This window comes from Schistocerca piceifrons, chromosome 3, assembly GCF_021461385.2.
Source record: "Schistocerca piceifrons isolate TAMUIC-IGC-003096 chromosome 3, iqSchPice1.1, whole genome shotgun sequence".
Lineage (NCBI taxonomy): Eukaryota > Metazoa > Arthropoda > Insecta > Orthoptera > Acrididae > Schistocerca > Schistocerca piceifrons.
The window spans coordinates 85,310,504-85,336,641 of record NC_060140.1 but is presented as its reverse complement, the minus strand read 5'-3'; the positions used below and the strand labels follow the sequence as shown (position 1 = coordinate 85,336,641).

The 26,138-nt window shown below is 41.0% G+C and overlaps 1 protein-coding gene across 4 annotated transcripts in view; it reads right to left on the bottom strand.

The window, feature by feature from the left end:
* Positions 1 to 26,138, bottom strand: part of LOC124788117 (pericentriolar material 1 protein-like) — a 392,802-nt gene that overhangs the window by 102,827 nt on the left and 263,837 nt on the right. For all 4 annotated transcript variants that reach the window (XM_047255242.1, XM_047255241.1, XM_047255243.1 and 1 more), the window contains 3 exons: positions 20,601 to 20,663; positions 13,189 to 13,251; positions 4,700 to 4,834 (listed from right to left, as the gene is read on the bottom strand). In XM_047255242.1, the coding sequence (XP_047111198.1) occupies positions 4,700 to 4,834; positions 13,189 to 13,251; positions 20,601 to 20,663 (261 nt within the window). The remainder of the gene's footprint in view (positions 1 to 4,699; positions 4,835 to 13,188; positions 13,252 to 20,600; positions 20,664 to 26,138) is intronic.

Sequence of the window (26,138 nt, the reverse complement as noted above, 5' to 3'; positions counted from 1 at the left end):
TCTATATGGTTGATGTAAATATCAGCCAATAGCCCAGCTAAGCTACTTCCCATTGCCAAACCATCATGTTCTTCATACAGCTTGTTGTTGAAGCTAAAGTAATTATGCTCTAGAATAAGTGTAAGTATTTCTATGAGTTCATAGATCTGTGAAATACTAATTTTCTTATAATTAAGCTGATTGTTTCTTATAATGTTAATAGTCTCTTTGACAGGGATGTTAGTGTATAGATTAACTATGTCTAGTGATGCTAATTTAGCTGTTGGTGGGATGTGGATGTCTTTAATTAAGCTTATGAGTTCATGTGTGTTATGTATAGTGTAGTTATTTTCAAATGTATAGTATTTGGTAATGAGGTCATGAAGTATGGAGGGCTGTTTCTTGAGTTAACAATCAGGCAAATGGGACAATTTTCTTGATGAATCTTTGGCTGTGCATGCAGTTTTGATGCTGAGGGATTCATTGTTATACAGTTATGTACTTCATATTTGTTCAGTAACAAGTTACAGTTTTGTAGTAGCTTACTATATCATTAATGAACAAACTGAGTTGGCTAACACTCCTTTCCTGAAAAATTTCAAAAAATTATTTTCCACCCTGGGATGCATGTTAGAAGTCTGTTCTGTGACTAAGCTGAAGTGCTCAGTGACACAAATTTACATGTGCAATGACAGAAATGTGGTGGAAATGCATTCAGTGACAAATCTGAAGCACTCAGTTATGCAAGTTTATGTGTGCAATGATGTGAATGCGGCGAAAATTACAAACGTTGTCTGCTGGATGAAAACTATGAAAACAAGTACTCCAAAATGACACTTCACATGAGTCACATCCCAATGCAAATCCGTAACTCAACCATCTTTGTGATGTGCTTTTAATCATGTATCATTTATATTTTAGGATAACTAATCAGTAAAAAACACAGCACATGTCGTAATGAAAGCATGAAAGCCAGCTGACAATGAATCGTAATGATTGGAAACTGGTAACCGTACCTTTTAAATAAAGGAACTTAAATACATTTGTGGCTGGTTGCTGTCTCAGCACCATTAACATTTGTCCTATTCCCACCTCGGAGTACCACTGTCCACCACCTCTACAACATACTCCAAACCTCCCCCACATCCGCTCATAGCAGACAAACCCTGTCTTGCAGACCTACTACACTTACCCCACCCTCCAAAATTCCCTCCCACCGCCACACAGAACCCAGAACCTAAACAGACCCGCAACACAGTCATGAACCTTTCCTCAAAAAGCCTTAACCCACAGAAATATCAGTCCTTTCCAAAGGCCTCACCTTTTGCCCCACTCCCAAATTCAGTCATGCAGGACTTGTTAAAGACCTTCTCTCCTTCTCCTGGTCTCTTCTGTGGAAACACTTTTTTGCCATCAACCCGACCAATCAGACTCAACCAAAGACTGAACCTTGCCCAACTCAGTTCACTCCTCTATCCAACCGTGATCAACCCCCACTGCCTCCAAACCACCCCATGTTAACATTCCAGAATTTCTTAACCTCGAACCTTGCCTCGCCATCATTCTCCAAATCCCTCAACATGGAAACTAGCCTTACATCTGCAGAAAGAACCCTTCCTTATAATCCTACTTGCAGACAAAGGCCCCACCACCGTTGTTTTGAACTGCAAGGATTACCTGGCAGAAGGACTCCATCAGCTGTCAGGTACTTCCACCTACAAACCTTGCCACAGTGCCCCATTGAAGTAATCCAGCAAGATCTCCAGTCACTACTCAAATCCTTAGGCCCATATCCACGAACCTCTCCCTAGAGTACATCTCCCTACTTACCCCTTGCACTCCACTCATTCCCACCTCCTACATGCTTCCTAAAGTTCATAAACCCAACCACCCACTGTGACCCATTGTGGGCGGTTACTGTGCCCCCACTGAGAGAATCTCTGCTCTTGTAGACCAACACCTTCAACCTATTACCCAGAACCTATCCTCCTATAGAAAAGATACCAACCATTTCCTCCACCCACTCTCCACAGTTCCTGTCCCTTTACGACACAGTGCCCTGCTCGTCACTATTGACGCCACCACCCTGTATACTAACATTCCTAATGCCGATGGCCTTACTGCTATTGAACACTACCTTTCCAGATGCCCTATGAACTCCAAACCAACAACCTCCTTCCTAGTCACCATGACCAACTATATCGTCACCTACAATTACTTCTCCTTTGAAGGCATTACCTACAAGCAAATCTGGGGTAAGGCTATGGGCACCTGCATGGCATCATCCTATGCCAACCGATTCATGGGCCATCAAGAGGGATCCTTCCTAAAATCCCAGAATCCTATACCCCACACCTGGTTCAGATTCACTGATGACATCTTTGCTACCTAGATTGAGGGTGAGGACACCCTATCCACATTCCTCCAGAACCTCAACAACTTCTCCCCCATTTGCTTCACCTGGTCCTATTCAACCCAAGAAGCCACCTTCCAAGATATTGACCTCCACCTTAGAGATGGCTACATCAGTACCTCTGTCCATATCAAACCTACTAACCACCAGAAATACCTCCACTTCGAGAGCTGCCACCCATTCCAAACAAAGAAGTCCCTTCTGTACAGCCTAGCCACCAGTGGTTGTCGCATTTGTAGTTATGGGCAGTCCCTCTCAAAATATACCGAGGGTCTCACTGAAGCCTTCACTGACCATAATTATCCTCTCAACCTTGTACAAAAACAAATCTCCCATGCTTTATATTTCCAGTCTCCCACCACCTCACAAAATCACACAGTCCGGCAACACAGGAGCATTTTCCTCGTAACTCAGTACCATCCAGGACTGGAGCAACTGAATTACATTCTCGCCAGGGTTTCGATTACCTCTCATCGTGCCCTGAAATGAGAAATGTCCTGCCCACTATCCTTCCCACCCCTCCTACAGTGGTATTCCACCATCCACTGAACCTACACAATATACTCATCCATCCTTACACAAATCCTGCTCCCAATCCTTTACCTCATGGCTCATACCCCTGTAATAGACCTGTCCCATACACCCTCCTATCACCACCTACTCCAGTCCGCTCACTATATCACCACCTATCCCATCAAAGGCAGTGCTACCTGTGAAACCAGCTAAGCTGCAACAACTGTGCTGCATTCTATGTAGGCATGACAACCAACAAGCTGTCTGCCCGCATGAATGGCCACCGACGAACTGTGGCCAGAAAAACAAGTGGACCACCCTGTTTCTGAACACATTGCCAAACATGATATCCCTCATCTCAGTGACTGCTTCACAGCCTGTGTCGTACAGATCCTTCCCACCAACACCAGCTTTTCTGAATTGCGCAGGTAGGAACTTTCCCTGCAATACATCCTACATTCCTGTAACCCTCCTGCCTCAACTTTCGTTAGTCACTGTTCTCACCCATCCAGCTCCCTCCCTGTTCCCATTCCAGCACTACACAGTTGTCATTTCATTGCCACACCTTGTCTTTTAATTTCGTTTTATTTATCTCCTATTTCACTTCTTACCCCCACTCCCACCTTCTCTCCTGCCCTCCATCTAAACTGCAGCACTTCACTGTCTGGCACCCCCCACCATACTATACCTCCCCATCCCTGCCCCAGCCTCCTCCTTAGCCCCACCCAGTCGCCACTTCCATTGCTGCTGCTTGCAGTGTGGTTTTAGTTGTCTGAGACTGAAGACATGTGTGCAAGTTGCGTTTGCGTGAGGGTGAATGCGTGTGTGTGTGTGTGTGTGTGTGTGTGTGTGTGTGTGTGTGTGAGCCTATTGCTGACAAAGGCTGTAATGGTGGAAAGCTATAATTGTGAGAATCCTTTTGCTGGGCCTATCACAACTCAGCATCTCCACTATACGGTGAGTAGCAACTTTCCTTCTCAAGTATTTTAAAATTAGTGATTTATAAAACTGAATAAAATCAAATTACAACAAAGGTTAAAATCAAAGAATTCCCTGACATTGTATGAAATTCCTGAAATTCTCTGAGATTTCCCTGATTTTCTCATGTATAAGGCAATTGCCTGGGAATTCCAGGTTTTCCGGGTATTCCAGAAGAATCACAACCCTCTCCACAAAGATGCTAAATGACCATGGTAACATTTATTACTGATTATCAGTTACTGAGAGCAGTTAGCCAACTAATGGGTTTGGGGAGGGATAGGGAAGGATGCACAAGGGGAGGAGGTGGTAGCAGGGTAGTGTGAAGCAGAAGCAGCAGGTAGCGGGTGAAAAGAAAGGAAAGTGGAGGTGGTCAAGGAATGGATAGAAAAGGGAAGAGGGGTGGTGAGAATGAGAGATATCATTGTAAAATAATCCTTGTACCTAATATTAACTTGTGTGTTTTTGTGCTTGTAGTTGTATTAGTTGTTACTGTACGTTTACCTAAGATAATATGACTAGTATGTAGGAACAAATTTCTACTCCCTTATAACACATATTTGTTTGAAATATGTCACCGATATAATCTGTATTTAAAAATGGATGTGAGTTATGACTCGTTAGCAATCCCAAATAAATGTTGAAATAAATGTTTGACTTGCTACAGTAATTAAAAAAGCCTATGGCAGACAAAACGATTTTTAGCTTTCTTGTGTGTCTCAAATAACTGCAATGATAACAGAGTTAGTTTCCACTGTTTAAATGTTTTTGTTGATTACAGGTGCAACAAGTTTAATGTTAGTAATATTTTCTTACTTCATTACTGCATTCAGTAGGTACAGCAGAATCGGATATATGGGGCTGGATATCAACACAGTCATCAGGGCATGACTGGTCAGCTTCTGCCAAATCACGATTGCAGTCCTCTGGTGCCACAGTTTCTCCATGGCCCTGTAAATATTAATACTATGATTGTTACATGTGATATGTGAGACAGATAGACACAACAAATGAATATCATTACAATGAAACAACGGAAACTCCAGTTGGAGTGTCAACAATGTAAGGAAAAAATAGACTGCTACTTACTGTAAAGATAACATGTTAAATTGCAAACAGGCGCAATTAAAAGACTCTTACACATTAGCTTTCAGCCACAGCCTTCATCAGAAAAAGAGAGACATATACCATTCATTTACACAGTTAAGCACACCTCACACACACACGACTGCCAACTCTGGCAGCTTGGGCCAGAATGCAACTGTGACATTGAATGAAAGGAGCAATCTGAAGGGGGCAGGAAAGGGGAAGGGAGAGCATTGTATGAGAGGGCGAGAGAGGAGAACCATCTGGCAAAGTGTGCACGCGCAGCATCGGGCTGGGAGGTGTGGGAAAATTGGAGCAAAAAAGGAGAGCAGCAGAGAAAGATGGGCAGGTGAGGTGTCAGAGGCAGCACACAAAGAGAGCAGGAGATGAGAATAGGCAGGAGGTGACGGACAGAGGGGTTCAGAACTGCTGGGTGGAGGGTGTGGGAACAATATGTTACCATAGGTTGAGATTGGGATAATTTTGGGGGCTGAGAATGTGTTGTAAGGATAATGCCCATTTGTGCAGTTCAGAAAAGCTGGTGGTGGAGGGAAGGATCCAGATGGCTCGAATAGTGAAACAGCCATCTGGATCCTTCCCTCCACCACCAGCTTTCCTGACCTGCACAGATGGGAGCTACCCTTACAATACATTTCCTGCTCACAAATTATCCCAACCTCAACTTATGGTAACATACTGCTCCCACACCCTCCACCCAGCAGTTTCCACCCCCTCTGTCCATCACCTCCAGCCTGTTCTCGTCTCCTATCCTTTTTGTATACTGTCCTCTGCCAACACACCTACCCAACTTTCCCTGCTCCTCTTCTTTTTCGCTCTGTTTTTCTCCATCTCCCTGCCTCACAGCCTCCCAACGCTGTGTCTGCTGGCAATCTAGCCCCTGCACAATCTTCCAGCAGTGCTCTCTGCCCTCCTTCCACCACCCTCTCCCGATTGCTGCTTTTGTTCTACATGATAGTTACTTTCTGGTCCAAACTGTTGGAGTTGGTGGTCATATGCGCATGAGATGTGCTTTCTTGTATGAATGAATAATGTATGTTTCTCTTTATTTTTCTGGTGAAAGCTGTGGCTGAAAACTAAAGTGTAAGCAGCAATCTATCTTTTCCTTACATTTTTACCATTGCAATGAAATGTACTGTTATTTCACAGTTCACGAAGACTTAATACAAGTGTTATAGTTACAGGCAACAAAATATTGTTGAGTCAGCAATACTGAATTGCATGCCTTCATTTGATGCAATACGTAATACTAAAAAGGTTTCTACACTTGTTAAATAAAAACAGTCAATAATAAAAATGACACTTAATGTGAAGGTTTCATTCTCCTGTGGGGAAAGCAGTTGCCTCACAACGACATTACAATAAACAGAAATTCTGTAGAATGAAAACTATGTGATTAATACTGAAAAACTTCTCTACCCATCACTGATAAACAAGTTACACCCTGATTACAATTCTTTCCTTTGCAAATATCTGTCTCTTTCCCCTCTCCCTCATTATCTCTGCCAGCTTCAGTATAGTACTTACGATACTAATGTGGAATACACAGAACAATTCACTAAATCAGCAATCACAATAAAACATTTAACAGATTTCTAGGTTTAAAATTTTTTTCATGGCCCTGTATGGAAATAATCGCATTCATTTAATGGCGTCTTCTTCTGTAATGGAGGGATGCCACTGTAAACCATGTATCATACTTAGGAATAGGGGAAAAAAGAAGCTTGATTTTAATAATGCTCACTATCTATAGAAGTAAATTTGCTACACTGATAACACTATTAAAAATAATCCTGAACTTAAAAGGAGACTGAAAGATAAGTACCCTGTGAATGTAAGTCACCACACCTACCACTACAAGCAATGGGCGGTGATGGATGGACCACCACCTAAAGGACTGGCACCACCTAGGACTCGCACAACTTATGGCCATCACAGATATAAAAACCGTGCACAAAAAGCTGTATGATCCTGTGACTACAACAGTCGATGAAAATTTCATGGTAAGAACCACAGGCAGGGAGCCCTACGAAATGCCTCTTTTGTATCCTGAATACTACAAGAAACTGATGGATATCTTATAAGAAAAGGAGATGATGCTTTGTATGTTTGGCAGCCAGGACAACACATCCTTAATGACAATTTTCAGAAGACCTTGGAACTTCCAGTTCTGAAACTAGTGAGCTCAAGAAGAACATTCATGTGATGGACTTCAGTGCATGCAATGTCATGGAAATGAGATCCAGAATGGTGAGGGAGGTGACATTGCTATGTACTTGTTGCTGACAGCAATGACACAAAGAAGATATTGTTTCAGGTCACCCAGGTTACCACCATATCTGTGACAACTGAGTAACTGAGAAGTAAACACAGTCTCCTACATAGCTCCAGTGCTAAGTCCTCATCACATAGGCAAGCACTGCCACATACCTTAGAAGTGGGCGAAGTGTGTAGGGGAACACAGCAGCAGTGCATGTCTCCTCACTAAAAGTGAGTTTTACCTATGTATGTACTCTGCAGGAGGAAGTACATGGTGAGCTTGCAGCATATGAGGTATAAAAGTGTGTTGAAGTTAAAAAGAAGGGGCAAATGCTAACACAGATTGGTGGCGGCAGTGCAGCAAAAGCCTGAACAGGCCTGAACTATGCTGTGCTGGTGAAGTCAACCAGCACAGCCTGCTATCAGGCTACTTTAGATGCTGCCAGAAGCAGCCAGGAAACTGAGTGGCGCACATGAAGTTATTATCACAGCCTTCTGAAATTTACAGCTTTTGAAACACACATTGACAGCTTTCACACAGTGTTGATGCTATCAATAAACCACAAGGTTCTCTAGTAAGAGCAAAATAATGCTCCTGTTGGTGACTGTGGCAGCCTAGCACTGCCCATCTGAATCTTCCACCCGGTGACTTCTCATGTCACTTACCAAGCTCATGAACATGCCCCAGCAAACTGTCACTGCAATAATGTCAGATATCTTCATTGCCACTGGGAAAACCATTGAAGCCCAAAATGGCTGAGTGATATTGTGGAATCATATTCTGCGTGTGGAATACCAGTGGTATTTGCATAAAAGTCAGAGAATTCTAGCAATTCCTCTTTGAGGCAGAAGTGACAGAGAAGCATCTCACACTAGACATAAATGTCAGCACAACAGACTATATTTGCCACTGCAATGTATCAGCAGTTAACACTTCTGATATTGAGACCACTTTGGTCGCTGCCTGCAGGTCCCATCATGGGCTGCTGGAGCTGGTAGATTTTAGATAACTTTGTACACAACATTGTAAACTCATTGTCACAGATGACTTTAACATCACAAGGTGCCTGCACTGCACTCCTGATTGGCATAACACTGTTGTTATGGGACTGTAAACACATTGCCTCTAAAGAGGAAAGGAAAGATGTCCTACACACATACACCACACAACAAAGTTAAAGGATAACTTTTTCAAAAACCCCAATTGTCTCCCATTGCAATGTATAAGTTTCAAATTTGGCCCAAACACGCCTACAGCTTCCCTCTGCAATGGTGCAAAAGTGTGGGACCCTGTGACATCACCCTTTGACTTGGCGAAGCTTCAAACAGTGAAGTGTCATCACATGCAAAAAAAGGCCATAGCTCAATAGCTCATGTGAACAGTAAAGTGGGTTGATGATGTCACATTGGCATCAAATTTCACCGCAATTCTCCCTAACACCATTGTGAATGTATCACAGGATGAGAAGGTTGTCACAGCCCCTCTTATACACACTTCACCCCTTCTTCTGATATATCTGTGATGATCAGAACCGTGACTCCCAGTGTTGAAATCATGCAGTTTTCTCACAGGCGTCTGAGGAAAACATCTGAGACACATTGTCACGCAGAACTGACATGAAAAGACCTCAAAGGGTGGCATGAAGGACATCAATGAAACTATCCATTCCCTTGGAGTATCAATTCCCACACATCTCGTGGCAGAAAAATAGCAGTTCACATTGTGATGAGCAACAGGAAGATGTCCTTGACAACCTTTGACATTACTGACACCATCAGACATTTCAATCTTTCTCTAAGGTGATTGTGGGGCTACATCTCCACTGAACAAGATTGCACTGGAGTGCAGTAAGGCCACAATTTTTGCTCTTGTTTACAGGACAGAACCACTAGGGAATGTTCAAAACCATTCAATGAAATCTGAATGTGATACAAAACCTCAAAGGGTACTTATGCTTTTTCAACTCTTAATGTTTTCTGCCCTCCTGTGTGCTGATCATGTGGGAGTGCAACATTAACATGTGTGAATAAAACAGTAAAGGGTGCCCTAAGACCCCCATGTTTGGCAACACCCTCAGTGCTATCCACCAAACATTACTGAGTGCATTACAAATGTATGTGTCAGGAAATTTTACAGTAATTCAGCCTGACTGCTGCTCTAGTGCCTGAAGGCAGGCAAATTGCACCAAAGAGGTGTTGAAGCAGCTGCCTAACCCTCATGTGCTCATATGCTCAACAAAGTTTCATGGGTGGCATCGAGGGTGTTGCTGAACTGGAGAGGGGGAGGGGGGGCGTGTTTGAGAGTCCCTTTGCTGTTTTATTCATGCACACTTTAATGCTTCTACTCACAACATAGCGGAGATGCTGAGTTGCAGGTCTCAATGTGTCTTATCACCAATTTCAGTTGGTTTTTGTCTTTCACTATCGGCCTATTCCCTCAGATTTCATCTTTTTTCCACCTTGCTTCATCTGCCATTTTTTCAGACATAATTCTACGTTATTTATGTATTTTTACAGATGGATCCTTGCTCCTTACATCTGCGTCAATGCAGAGTAGTTCCCTTATCCAGAGCCAGAAGCCAGTCCCACACACTGTTCCTGTGTTGTTGCTTGGCTCACGGAATCCCCCAAATGCCTTACCATCAGATTACCCATCTCCAACTGCCGTCTTCCTTCCACAATGACCTCCATCTGTTCAGATTTGCCAATTCTTAACTCTCACCAACATAGTGCTGCAAAACCAAATCAATCAGATGCAAACCTTCTTGCAATACCTTCTCTTCTTCTGTAAAATTCTCCTGCTATGCAATCCTAAAAATGGATCTAATAACACACATTGAAACTCTTGCCCTCCAGGAATTAGAGCAACATGCACAATGCCACCTCAAAACACTCTCCACCCTGTTCACTTCCTATTCTCGCCTTGGGCTACCACTATCCACCACCTCTACAACAAACTCCAAACTTTTTAAAGACCTTCTCTCCTCCTACCAGTCCCTACAGTGGAAACACTTTTTCACCACCAACCTTACCAATCAGACTCAACCAAAGACTAATGTTGTATCCTGCCTGACTCAGTTCACTCCTCCGTCCAAACATCATACATACCACTGCCCCCAAATCATTCAGAATTTCTTAACCTCGAACCTTGCCTCACCATCATTCCCCAACCCCCCCCCCTCCCCCCCAACATGCATATTAATCTTACATCTGCAGAAAGAACCACCACCTAAAAACTGATCCCAACCTTATAATCTCATAGACTAACACCTTCAGCCTATTACCTGCAACCACACTCCAACATAAAAAATACCAACCATTTCCTCCAACGACTCTCCACTGTTCCTGTTCCTTTACCATATGGTGCCCTGCTTGTTACTATTGCTGCCACCTCCCTTTACACTAACATCCCTAGTGCCTGTGACCTTAATGCCACTGAACACCACCTTCCCCAACACCTGATGGATCCCAAACCAACAATTTCCTTCCTAGTTAGCATGACCAATTATATCCTCACTCACAATCACTTCTCCTTTGAAGGCATTACTTACAAACAAATCTGGGGTACAGAAATGGGCACCTACATGGCACCATCCAATGCCAAACTATTCATGGATCATTTAGAAGAATCCTTCCTAAACACCCAGAATCCCAGACCCCTTTCCTGGTTCAGATTCACTTATGACATCTTTGTGATCTGGATCGAGGGTGAGGACACCCATTCCACATTCCTCCAGAACCTGAACACCTTCTCCCCTTTTGCTTCACTTGGTCCTACTCATCCAACAAGCCACCTTCCTTAATGTTGACCTACACCTCATAGATAGCTACCTTAGTACCTTTGTCCATACCTAATCTACCAATCATCGGCAATATCTTCCCTTCAACAAAGCCTAGCCACCCTTGGCTGTCACATCTGTAGTGACAAGCAGTCCCTCTCAAAATATACCAAGGGTCTCACTGAAGCCTTCACAGACTGTAATTATCCTCCCAACCTAGTACAAAAACAGAACTCCCATGCCGTATCTTTCCAGTCACCCACCACCACCTAAAGTCCCACCATACAACCAAAGAGGAGCATTCCCCTCATGATTCTGTACCACCCAACACTGGAGCAATTGAATTACATTCTCCACCAGAGTTTCGATTACCTCCTGTTGTGCCCTGAAATAAGAAATGTCCTACCCACTATCTTTCCTACGACTCCCACAGAGGTATTCCGTTGTCCACTGGGCCTATGCAATATTCCCATCCATCCCTGCACAACCCCTGCTCCCAACCCCTTGCCTCATGACTCACATCCCTGTAATAGACCTAGATGCAAAACCTGTCCTATACACCTTCCCACCACCACATACTCCAGTCCGGTCACAAATATCACCTATCCTATGAAAGGCAGGGTTACCTGTGAAATCAGTCATGTGATATGCAAGCTAAGCTCCAACCACTGTAGTGCATTCAACGTGGGCATAACAACAAACAAGCTGGCTGTCTGCACGAATGGGCACCGACAAACTCTGGCCCAGAAACAGTTGACCATCCTGTTGCTGAGCATGCTGCCCAACACAACGTTCTTCATTGAAATGACTACTTCACAGCCAGTGCCATCTGGATCCTTCCCATCAACACCAGCTTTTCTACATTCCACAGATGGAAACTCTCACTACAATACATCCTACGTTCCCGTAACCCTCCTGGCCTCAACCTTCAACAGTCATTGTCCTTACCCACCTAGACCCTTCCCTATTCCCATGCCAACACTACACAGTCCTCTATTCCACCAACGCCCCCTCAGTCTTTTTACTTCTCTACTTTTCTGCTACCACCCCCCACCCCCCAATTCCTCCATCTTACCTCCCAAATGCAGCTGGCTGCCCTGCCTTCTATCCACCTCATCCCTGTATTTTCCCACAAGCAGCACTTTACCGTTCCCCACCCCTATCCTGATATCTCTCCCCCTTCCCCTCCGCACCTCTGGCTGCTCCTTACGCCTACCACTCAGCTGCCTCTCCCATCATGTGCTGCTGCTCGCAGTCTGGCTTCAGCTGCCAGAGACTGTGATGGCTTCAGCTGCCAGAGACTGTGGTCATATGTGTGTGAGTTGCATATCTCTCTCTCTCTCTCTCTCTCTCTCTCTCTCTCTCTCTCTCTCTCTGTGTGTGTGTGTGTGTGTGTGTGTGTGTGTGTGTGTGTGTGTGTGCGTGCGTGTGTGTGTGTGCGTGTGTGTGTGTGCCACAGGGTACAACATTACGATAGCACTAAATGGCCACACCTTATAGCAAACTATGATCATTCTTATAACAAGCTAATATTAGACTGTTTTTGTTAAAAGATCAAAATCAAAGCAGACCATTAAGAGAAAAGGGCTGGTATACTTTATCAGGAATGTCTGAAACAATGTCAAAAGTACACAATACAATAACTTCTACAAAGACAGTTCCCGTGCATTGCTATTGGGCAATATAGGAACAAAATCAGTTTGATCTCCATGCCTCCAACCTATAAATGATGTGTCACATGTGTATGTTGAAATACTATTTAAATTTAACTATACCATGTTCTTGTGAAATTTACTGTTGACTTGTGGATGAACGTGGAAACAAACAGAAAGAACTAGGTGAAACCTGGTGTCAGAAAACAATGTTTTTCTTTCACAAAGTAGTAATGGGACTATCAGTTGAATTGCTGTCAGCAGTATCCCATGATATCATTCCAGACCACAGTTTCTAGTTCCAAGTATTTCCATTTATGAAGCAACAGGTACACTTGAAAATTGTTCAAAATTCAAAGTGAAACTTTATTACTATTACTATTATTATTATTATTATTTTGAGTTGTTGATAACAGAGACTATCATTTGAGAAGTGCTGGAAACTGCAGCCACAGATTTTGGCCAGTCTGGTGTGTGAAGGTATTATATTTAAATATTGTTTGGCACATACCTGATTGATTGCTGAAGGAAAACTCTCTGCATTATTTTCAGTGCTGGCAGGTTCAGTTGCTTCCTGGGGAAATTAAATCAGACAAAAGGATAATAATGATATTACAGTGAGTCAATAATTATATCTGATTATTATACATTCAAAACACGTATAAAAATTAACAATTAAATCTGTTTAAAGCAGGTGTAAATATTCCTTGGAAATATCAACAAGTCTACATCAAATGAAAAATTGAAGGTTAAGTCTTCTTTCTTTCAGGGCTGTGAAAAATGGTACATGTTACATCAGTTCAGTATGACCAAGAAGAGATAAAAACATAGCTACGGGTGCATGCATACATCCAGTCTTGTGTTAGTATGAATCAATAAGATATTTATCTGGTGCATTTTATTTATTATTATTTATTATTATATTACTATTTTAATACAAGAATGTATGGTTCTCGTGCAAATCATATTAAGAAAATTCAATGGTTCACAGAGTTTGGTATCAAGTTGCCTGTCAGGGCCAGTTTAAGGACGTGCGGTACACACAGCACTGATTAAAAGTACAGAGTCTGTGTTCAGCAAAATGTACTCATTTTTAAAACTTATTATTTTATATCTTTAGAAAATGTGAAGCTAATGTCAAATATAATTTATTTCATTAACTAACAAATGTTATACATGTACATTTTTGAACAATTATCTGACCAACATATTAAACCAAGACTTTAATATTATACATCACAGTTGACTTTTTTTAGCTCCATTCACACAGCATGGAAAAACCACTCTTTAGGGAAGTAAATAGATGTCATCCCATGTTTTGTGTCGCTTCATAATAAGAAAATTGTTAACCCACATTAGTGACTCAACAATAACATGTCAAGACTGTCAGAATGTGGATGCCAATGCTGTATTGATTCAACACTGGTTGTGCCAAGTCAGTTCTGCTACTCAGCCTTAAGGATATTTCTAAAAACAAAAAATGTACACACATGCAAAAGAATACACCAAATTCTGCATCTCTGAAAGTCTGTATCATATACTGAATAAGTCTCCACATTATTACACTGTTTAGGAAAAAAAAATCATTTGCTGCTTTAGTATCTAAATCTAAATGGATACTCTGCAAATACACTTAAGTGCCTGGCAAAGGGTGCACTGAACCACCTTCGCAATAACTGTCTATTATTCCACTCTCAAATGGAGTGCGGAAAAAATGAACACCTATATCTTTCCGAGCACTGATCTTCAAATTCTGTAAGTATAAAACTGAAGAGGGCAGAGCACTCTGAGGTCCCCACAACAGGTACAAATGGGTTATCAGGTGGGAAATGGGAATGCAAGAGGAACAGCACAAATAAAATCCTGTGACTAAACAAAATCATTAAAAAATAAAAAAATTCCATAATGAAATTTTCACTCTGCAGTGGAGTGTGCACTGATACGAAACTTCCTGGCAGATTAAAACTGTGTGCCAGACCAAGAATCGAACTTGGGACCTTTGCCTTTCATGGACGAGTGCTCCACCATCTGAGTTATCCAAGCATGATTCATGACCTGTTCTCACAGCTTTACTTCCACCAGTACCTAGTTTCCTACTTTTCAAACTTCACTGAAGTTCTCCTGCAACCTCGCAGAACTAGCCCTCCTGGAAGAAAGGATATTGTGCAGACATGGATTAACCACAGCCTGGGGGATGTTTCTAGAATGAAATTCTCACTCTGCAGCAATGTGTGCACTGATATGAAAATTCCTAGCAGATTAAAACTGCGTGCTGGATCAAGACTGTGGCTAAGCCATGTCTCTGGAATAGCCTTTCTTCCAGGAGTGCTAGTTCTGCAAGGTTTGCAGGAGAGCTTCTGTGAAGTTCAGAAGGTATGAGATGAGGTACTGGCAGAAGTGAAGCTGTGAGGACGGGTTGTGAGTTGGGCTTGGGTAGCTCACATGGTAGAGCACTTGGCCATGAAAGGCAAAGGTCTTGAGTTCGAGTCTCAGTTCAGCACACAGTTTTAATCTACCAGGAAGTTTCAATAAAAAAAATCATTTACTGCCTTGCATATACGCATACACTAGTGGAGACTGACCTTCATTGTAACGGAAAGCCAATCACTTGCCACAAGGCGATGCCTAGCCCATGAGGTCCCACAGCAGATGAACATGCAAGAATGGAATTGTGCAACAAGAAAACATGGCCAGTTACCTATGTGTCATACTTAATAGGTTGCCAATGTACACCAATGTGTCAAAAATGGAAGATCAGAGTGATGCTACCTGCTGCTAAACCCAATGACAAGATTCCCACATGACCTTCAAGCTATCCTGTAAATGACACTGCTGTGTCCAAGTCTGAAGCATGTGGCAGCAATAGTCAAGGCAAATGAAACTGATTACATACTGATATCAATATAATAGAGGGAAACATTCCACGCGGGAAAAATATATTTAAAAACAAAGATGATGTGACTTACCATACGAAAGCGCTGGCAGGTCGATAGAAACACAAACACACATATACATACACACAAAATTCAAGCTTTCGCAACAAACTGTTGCCTCAGGGTAAGGAGTCATTCCAATCCCGGGAGCGGAAAGACTTACCTTAGGGGGAAAAAAGGACGGGTATACACTCGCACACACACACATATCCATCCACACATATACAGACACAAGCTTTTGAAGATTTCCGATTGACTGAAGATTTATTGTTGCAACAGTGCAGGTGGAGTACATGAAATGATTACATTTGCAGATCAGTAGTACAAGTGGTTCTCAGGCACCAGGCATCAACCCATGCTGAAACACCCACATTAGTATATGGTGTAGCTGTCACACGTAGCAATGCAGGCACTGACTATGACATCTAGTCGATCATTGTTGTTGTTGTGGTCTTCAGTCCTGAGACTGGTTTGATGCAGCTCTCCATGCTAATCTATCCTGTGCAAGCTCCTTCATCTCCCAATACCAACTGCAACCTACATCCTTCTGAATCTGTTTGGTGTATTCATCTCTTGGTCTCCCTCTACGATTTTTACCCACCACGCTGCCCTCCAATACTAAATTTGTGATCCCTTGATGCCTCAGGACATGTCCTACCAACCGATCCCTTCTTCTAGTCAAGTTGTGCCACAAACTTCTCTTCTCCCCAATCCTATTCAACACCTCCTCATTAGTTACGTGATCTACCCATCTAATCTTCAGCATTCTTCTGTAGCACCACATTTCGAAAGCTTCTATTCTCTTCTTGTCCAAACTATTTATCGTCCATGTTTCACTTCCATACATGGCTACACTCCATACAAATACTTTCAGAAACGACGTCCTGACACTTAAATCTATACTCGATGTTAACAAATTTCTCTTCTTCAGAAACACTTCCCTTGCCATTGCCAGTCTATATTTTATATCCTCTCTACTTCGACCATCATCAGTTATTTTGCTCCCCAAATAGCAAAACTCCTTTACTACTTTAAGCGTCTCATTTCCTAATCTAATTCCCGCAGAATCACCAGACTTAATTCGACTACATTCCATTATCCTCGTTTTACTTTTGTTGATGTTCATCTTATATCCTCCTTTCGAGACACTGTCTATTCCGTTCAAATGCTCTTCCAAGTCCTTTGCTGTCTCTGACAGAATTATAATGTCATCGGCGAACCTCAAAGTTTTTATTTCTTCTCCCTGGATTTTAATATCTACTCCAAATTTTTCTTTTGTTTCCATTACTGCTTGCTCAATATACAGATTGAATAACATTGGAGAGAGGCTACAACCCTGTCTCACTCCTTTCCCAACCACTGCTTCCCTTTCATGTCCCTCGACTCTTATAACTGCCATCTGCTTTCTGTACAAATTGTAAATAGCCTTTCGCTCTCTATATTTTATCCCTGCCACCTTCAGAATTTGAAAGAGAGTATTCCAGTCAACATTGTCAAAAGCTTTCTCTAAGTCTACAAATGCTAGAAATGTAGGTTTGCCTTTCCCTAATCTTTCTTCTAAGATAAGTTGTAAGGTCAGTATTGCCTCACGTGTTCCAACATTTCTACGGAATCCAAACTGATCTTCCCCGAGGCCGGCTTCTACCAGTTTTTCCATTTGTCTGTAAATAATTCGCGTTAGTATTTTGCAGCTGTGGCTTATTAAACTGATAGTTCGGTAATTTTCACATCTGTCAACACCTGCTTTTTTTGGGATTGGAATTATTATATTCTTCTTGAAGTCGGAGGGAATTTCGCCTGTCTCATACATCTTGCTCACCAGATGGTAGAGTTTTGTCAGGACTGGCTCTCCCAAGGCCGTCAGTAGTTCCAATGGAATGTTGTCTACTCCCGGGGCCTTGTTTCGACTCAGGTCTTTCAGTGCTCTGTCAAACTCTTCACGTAGTATCGTATCTCCCAATTCATCTTCATCTACATCCTCTTCCATTTCCATAACATTGTCCTCAAGTACATCGCCCTTGTATAGACCCTCTATATACTCCTTCCACCTTTCCGCTTCCCCCTCTTTGCTTAGAACTGGGTTTCCATCTGAGCTCTTGATTATCATACAAGTGGCTCTCTTTTCTCCAAAGGTCTCTTTAATTTTCCTGTAGGCTGTATCTATCTTACCCCTAGTGAGATAAGCCTCTACATCCTTACATTTGTCCTCTAGCCATGCCTGCTTAGCCATTTTACACTTCCTGTCGATCTCATTTTTGAGACGTTTGTATTCCTTTTTGCCTGCTTCATTTACTGCATTTTTATATTTTCTCCTTTCATCAATTAAATTCAATATTTCTTCTGTTACCCAAGGATTTCTACTAGACCTCGTCGTTTTACCTACTTGATCCTCTGCTGCCTTCACTACTTCATCCCTCAGAGCTCCCATTCTTCTTCTACTGTATTTCTTTCCCCCATTCCTGTCAATTGTTCCCTTATGCTGTCCCTGAAACTCTGTACAACCTCTGGTTAAGTCAGTTTATCCAGGTCCCATCTCCTTAAATTCCCACAATCATACAGAATGTGAATACTGTCCTGAGATACATTATGCCACACCTGATCAGCCCATTCATGTAGTTGAGTTGCATGTGTCACTTCTCATCCCATCATATCCCACACGTGGTCAGTTGGAGACAAGTCTGAAGATCATGCTGGTCAGTAAAGCTGCTGCACATCTTGCAGATCATGTTGAGTTTCATAGGTGGTGTGTGGGTGAGGACTATCCTGTTGGAATAACACATCTTCCTGTTGAAATAATAGCAAAGGAACACTTCTAACAACATTCTGCACGACCAAGAGCTGGTTAGTGTCTGCTCCAGAAACACCATACGTGAATGAGGGCTGTAGTTTATCACACCCCAAAGTATAAGGCCAGGGGTGGTGCCAGTGTGTCTTGGATCAATGCACTCTAAGAGGCAGCACTCATCAGGTCTGTCTCATATGAGCCAATGATAATAACTTGCATGCAGGCAGAATCTGCTTTCATCACTGAGGACCACGGCATGTTATTCCATTTTCCTAGTGACCTTTTGACAGCACCGTCGAACCGTGCATGTCAATGCGGTGACGTGAGTGGAAGATGGGCTGGAGGTGGGTGTGCCCATAGTCCCAATGCTAATAACTGGTTTGCAACAGTTCATGTTGACATGTCTGGGTTCACAAGTCCTCTTATTTGTGCTGTGGTATCTGTATGATCTGCCACTGTTGCCCTTACAGTATGACAATCCTGCTGGGTGTCTGTGCTGTGTGGACATCCAGAACCTCATCTATGGAGGTGAGAATGTTCTCATGATCATTGATACCAGCATTGTTAAACAAATGACACCGCACATCCAATTTGTGTGGCAATTCTCCAGAAGGAGCATCCTGCCATTCGGAAGAGTGCAATTTGACATCTTCCAAACTTGCTCACTTGGCTGTAGGAAGCACGAATGCATCTCCATGGCAGGGCTGCCTGCTTGCTTCACACATCTGCACCACAATGAACCTTCTGGCTTTGAGCATACCCTATTGAAGGGTAGACACAGACACCACACTGGTAGCTATGCCACTATGCTATCTGTTGGCAGTTGTCTTTGAAACCACTGTCGGAACATCTACTGACCCAAACTGAATATGTCGTAATCAGATCAAAATCAACATTGTCTTTCCAGATCCACTCCACTAATTCCCCCTCCCCTGGCAGTGTAAAATAGCACTCTAATATTAGATTGTTATTTTGTTACAGAGGAAAACCAGAAAACACTATCTAGAGAAAACTGCTAACTAAACTTCTTCAAGAATGTTTGAAAGAACAAGGAGCGCATCAGGCTTAGCCCTCTCAGAAGAATAGGAGACAAGAATTCTAGCAAAGGGATATCTGAAATCTTTCTCCTGTAGCGAAATCAATTTGAGTCTACATGCTTTCAACATATAAATGACATCATACATGAAGAATGATCAACTATGTTAAGTGTTTGTGAAATGTTACACTGAATTGTTGAATAAGCTGGGAACAAACAGGTGAAACCTGATGTCAAGAAACTGCCTGCTCCTCTCACTGAGCAACAATGAAACTGCCCAACAGATTATTAACAACAGTAGTCTGTGCTAGCAGCTCCTATAACAACTTGGAAAAATTTTTAATTAATTTCAAAACTGCCACGCAATATGTTGATCAGAAGGTATAAGCTACGAGGTCTCCTCCCATTGTTGAACAAAATTTAAGTGGTTAAAATGTCTTCTAATGTACAACTTACACTCATATCGCCGTATAACCATGATTAAGAAATCACGCACAAACCTAGATTATCATCAAATATAATGTGACAGAAGCAAAAACAAACATATTGCAGCAGTAATTAGTCCAGGATTCATATTTGCAAGCAGTTTAGCCACACGTATTATTTCCATTTATGAAGGATAAAACACTAACAACCTACAGGTTTGGCTGAGAATTGTTCAGAATCCAAAGTTTCACACTTTATTTAATTAATATGATGTGCCATTTAGTGCCTCCTCCATAAAAATCTAGCCTAATATTAGTATCAATATTATGAAAATGGAAGTTGCTACTCACCATGTAGCGGAGCTGCCGAGTTACAAACAAGCTTTCAGCCAGCACAATCTTTGTCTAAAATAGATGACAGTTTGATGAAGGTCATACTGGCCGAAAGCTTATTTCTGACAGCCTTTTCATTGTGCCTATCTGTGACTCAGCATCTCCGTTACATGGTGAGTAGTAACTTTCCTTTTCATAATACTGTCAGATTCCATCCTAGATTTTCCATTGATTGATTTCTATTATTAGTATTGTTATTTCATCCCATATTTACTGTTGTTTGATACTTTTTTATTAGTTTGATTTGTATGTATTAAATGGCTATTATTTAAGATGTGAAGGATGCAGTGGATGAAGTTTTTGATCTGTCTGGTGTGAGGAAGTACTATATTTACACTTTTTGGCACACACCTGGTTGTTTGTTGTGGTAAAATTCTCTGCTATATTGTCAGTGGTCACAGGATCAGCTGGTTCCTTGCGAAAACAAATAACAAAATGGAAATACAATGATAATGATACTGCAGTGAGCAAATAATTAAATCAAATTATTGTAAATTCAATAATAGTATGAAGGACAACTATTAATCCACATGTTTAAAACTAGTGTAAACATTCCTTGGAAATATAAACAACTCTGCATCAAATAAAAATGGAAAGTTTGCTTTTCTTATTTCAGAGCTTTGTAAATTGATACATCTTACAATAATTCAGTATAAGCAAGAATAGATAAAAACATAGCTGTGAATGCAAGCATCTATCCGAGAATATTTTATTACAACAGTGCAAGGTCCACATACAAATCATAATATGAAAGTACAGTGGTTCATTCTCTTCAGTCTGAAATTGCCTCCATGGCCAATACTTTCTGGAGACTTTCTGCACATGACAGACAAGGTGATCTGGTCAAGACAGATACCCGTAACTAGATAGAAAAGTTTAACCCTTTCAGACCATTTGGCTACAATTTTGTACATTAACTTTTACTGTGCCTTAGCTATAACAGAAGTATTTTTTTTCCAATGGAAAGCTGAGGTACACATTCATGAATGTTCAACCTTTTCATCATGTGCAATTGCTGCCAACTGTAGGGCATCCCTATGAAAATATCAGCAAGTCGATATAGCAGTGCACAGCATGTTATGACATTACGCAGCAGCCCATGATCACCAGGATACACAGATATGGCTAGTTCACTATATTCCACTTTATAATTGAATATTGCTATTGACATTTTGCATGGTAATTACTGAATGATCATTTTACTATTTATTACAATAGAGAATATTCTGTAATAAGTTATTGTTCACCATAATAAGAAGCTACATCACTAAATTATGTTTTCAAAATAGGTACATATTTTTGTATAAATCTTGCCTCTAAAATCATTAAAAAATCACCTACAGGCATTACCACGTAAATAAAAATTTTCGTTCCACCAGAAAAAAATCAGGTCTGAAAGGGATAAGGAAGAGTGCACAGTTAATGAAGTGGCAAATCACTTTTACATTAGTCACAGCTGATATAATTCATGATTGAATGAGTTCCCAAATGAGTATGTACAGCTGGTACTGAAACAAGTTAAGGGAAAATGTGAAAATTTTCTTATTGGTATGAATTTTTGAACAGCACTTTGTGGATGATGGAATATTCTTAAGCAGAATCACTGTTGGTGGAAAAATGTTGCTTCTCAGGTTTGCTGCCAGATCACATTGTGTAAATTTTACAACATTTAATCAACACAATGGTTCAACATCATCAAGTGGCTACTGGTATGCACAATGAGGATATCTCATCTGTTTCCAGATGGATGGTGGCAGCAACCCCACAGATCCCTATCAGGAAGCAAGGAGTGGTCTTCTATATACACATACTGGGTCACCAGTGCTTCTGCTGGGTTGCACTACTTCCAGGAAACAAACCAAAGCTGGTAGCAAGGCGGGTCCTCCACTATGGTGCAGCAGGGCTGTCCTCTGAAATTTTTGGTTTTCTTAATATCTGGCACCAAGCACTGGATTTCTAACTGTACTTAAATGGAATCTTGAGTCTCTCCTTCTTCTTCTTCTTCTTCTTCTTCTTCTTGGACAGTTCTGTCTTGGAAATTTTCCCACTTCTTAATTTTGTTCCTGCATTTTGTTCTGTCTTCAATTTCTTGCTTATCTATGCCTGTTTGTTCTAGGTCTTTATACAATTTCCTAAGCCAGTTTGGTTTGCTTTTCAGTTTTTGAATATGCTGCAAAACTTCCTTTAGTCAGTTTGCTACAAAGAGGACGTGCCTACATGGCATTAGTCCTCTTTTCCTACTTTTGTCTGTTTTATTAATTTTCTTTTATTGATTCCAAAATAGTGTTTCTGATTGCACATGTGTATTCAGGCCAAATTAGTGTCTAGTAATGATGAATTTTTGTGTTTCTAAAGAATGATCTTTTATTGTAAACATCTTTTGTTAAATGAAATGATAAGTGCTTCTTTTGCAATCTTGTCCTGGTGGCTTCTTTCACCCCTCCACTGTGCTGGATGACTAGTCCTAAATACTCAAATTTGTCTCCTCTCCTGTTATTTCCATACTTTGTGTTTGATTTTGATAGTGTAATCTTGTTGTTTCTCATTACTTCCATTATTTTGAATGAGATTTCTAGTCCCACTTTTACTGCTGTTCAACGTGTTTCTATCCATCTTAGTGCTACCTTTATACTGTCTGCCAGAACTGCTAAAACATATGAATACGCTTAGCAATCAGTTTTGAGATTATCTCTTTTCATGCCAAATTGTATTACATTCTTTTATGTTAGATTCTTCCAATTTCTTCCTCCATTCTCTGGTCACTTTTTCAAGTATATACTTACATGAGATTGGAGCTAGCCACTGACTAGTCTAATTCCTGCCTTTTTCTCAAATAGGTCTGAAATTTCTCCCATGATTTTAAGGTGGAATTTGTATTTGTTAATATTTCTTTTAAATGTTACTGTGTTTTCTTATTTACTGCAAATTCTTCCAGGGTTTTGAATAAAATTAGCCTGTGTACAGAGACATACCGCTTTTTAAAATGTACAAATCCACAGAATAACTTAGCTATTTCAAACCTTTCTTTAAATATTAGCTTCAAATTACTGATTTATTCTGCACATGACCTATCCCTTTTCTAATTCTGCCTGATATTCTCCTGATTCTGCATCCAGTTCTTCTTCAATTCTTCGGGAAAGAGCTGCAGAAAAGATTTTGTACGCTACATGGACTAAGGATGTACCCGCTGTCCGCTGCTCACCCTTCCTAATGTCATTCAGACCAGTTTCATCATGTTTTTTGTGTAGTGGGTGGATTAGTGATTACTGCTACTTTCCTTCTTCTTGCCTTTTTCCATCAGTTTAAATAATGCCAATTGTGTCTCTCTTCCACTACGTTTTAGAATTTCTGCTATTACAATTACTATCATTTCCTGGTCCTTTAATTCTGAGTCCCTATTGATAAGGTTATCCTCTGTAGAAATACATACAGCTTTCTTTATCACACAATTCCTTAAGTATGAAACTGAAGGCATAATCTTTGTCTTCTCGTACATCACTCCCTGCGGAAAGGCAATCTCATCTACTGTACATTTATCTGGTTGGTCTAAGTGAATATTATACAGCTCTTCATCACTCTGGTTTGCACTGTGCAGAATGTCTAGTCACTATAAGACATTCAACAATGACGTGGACTCTCATATACGCATCATGTCCTACGACAGATACAATCTTTGATGGGCCCAACAAGTTCCTCAGTTTTGCAATTGGACAAAATATACATTTAATGTTATGATGCTGGTGGATTCTCCCAATTTTTGAGAAAATACCACCAACATATGATATGAAACCCTTGACAGTGGGTACCTCCAGTTCTTCATTTTGCTGCTCAAGCTGGTTGCACCTGGTGGAATATGTGACAAATTTGTTCTTTAGAATAGCTGCTCTGTTGGAAAATTGTTTTCAGATCTTGGATACGGAAGCTCACCTAACAGACCATCAGTATCAGAGACGACTTGTTCTGTGAAGGAGAGTCTGCAATACACTACAACATTGTGTAGTGTGTTGCTAAATTGTTTCCTCTAAAAACAAAACCATCATGGGAAAGTGAGGGCTCCCTATGGTAACCTCATCTACTTGCTCAGAGACTTGTGTACAAGGAGTGTCAGTAGTGATGTAAGATGCTTAACTACAAAGTCCATGCAGATTTTTGATAGTGTCTCATTGGCACAAGCCCTTACTGGCAAGAGTGAATGTGAACTCTTCTTGAGAAAGGTCTAGAATTTCCTCTGAATCTAGTCCATTGGGGTCATTATTTAAGTGGCAATATGGAGAATAATTGAATACCTTGCCATTACATTCAGTACAGGACAGATGATGACAGTGGCATTAGCCTTGTTGGAAGGCAAAATAAACATATCCTTGTCTTGTCTTAAGTCATGGAGAGCAGTACTTCATAATGACATGATGCTGAGTTTACTATTTGTGACTATTTGGAGACTGAGCCAGAAAGTGGCGGAATTCCACCTAATTTCCTAAGCAGCATCCCTTGGGAGTCTTGATACTTCCCATTATACTCCAGTTGCAGTGTCTTGGATTGGAGCAGTCCTGGATGCAGGTGTCAATTTCAGATGTTTCTCTAAAACAGAGATCACTGTACCACCCAGAATCTTTCAAGCAAGAGTAAATACTATACATCACAATGGTGTATCTTCTTACAACATTTGGAGGATCATGTGGTCATACTTTTGAGTTCGATGAAGCTTCATTTAGTGATCTGCCTTATTTGCTAGTGTCCAAGTAACACTATTTATCCAGTCCCAGGATACTGCTGAGATATTAGATGATATCTTCAGATGTAAAGATAGTAATCTCGTTGACACCAAATCTGTTCCCAATGTACATAGCATATTTTCCGTCTCATCAATGTTAGCCACTGCCTAATTCTAGTGGTGGCCACAGAAAATATTTGAATATTGTTTTATTACAAATCAAAACCAGAAAATGTTATTAAGAGGGAATAGATAAGCATACATCATCAATGACACATCACAAGTGAAACACGTAGATGCTGTCCCACTATACTAAGCTTTTGTGAAATGTAAAGTCAAATTATTGAAGAAACTGGGGAAAAAAATAAAAAGAACCAAGTGAAATCTGGTGTCAGGAAGCTGCCCGTTAATCTCACAGAGCACTAATAGAACAGACCAATGGATCACCATCAACAGTAGATTGTAGAATCAGTCCATACAATTTGGAGAGAGATTTCATATTAAATCGAAGTCACTGCCACACAGGCTACTTATCAGAAGTTACAAGGTATTCTCCCCCTACTGAACAAATTTAGGTGGTTAAAAGGCTTCTAATATACCACTGCCACCTCCAACTGCAGATAGTAATATTTGATATAATGTGACAGATACAGAGAAAATCATACTTCAGAGGTAATTGGACCTCATTTCATATTTGCAAATATTTCATCAACATATGTTGTTGTTGTTTTTGTTGTTGTTGTGGTCTTCAGAGAGACTGGTTTGATGCAGCTCTGCATGGTAGTCTACTCCGTGCAAGCCTCTTCATCTCTGAATAAGTACTGCAAACATCCATTTGAATCTGCCTCCCTCCACATGTTTTAACCCTCATATATCCCTCTATTACCATACTGATTATTCTTCGATATCTCAGTATCCATCCTATCAATCGATCCCTTTTTTTAGTTAAGATGTGCAATAAATTTCTTTTTGCCCAGTTTGATTTAGAACGTCCTCATTCATTTTTCAATCTACCCATCTAAACCTCAGTATTCTTCTATAGTGCCACATTTCAAAAGCTTCTGTTCACTTCTTGCCTGAACAGCTTATTGGCCACGTTTCACTTTTGTACAAGGCTGCACCACAGACAAATACCTTCAGAAAAGACCACCTAACATATAAACTTACATTAGATGCTA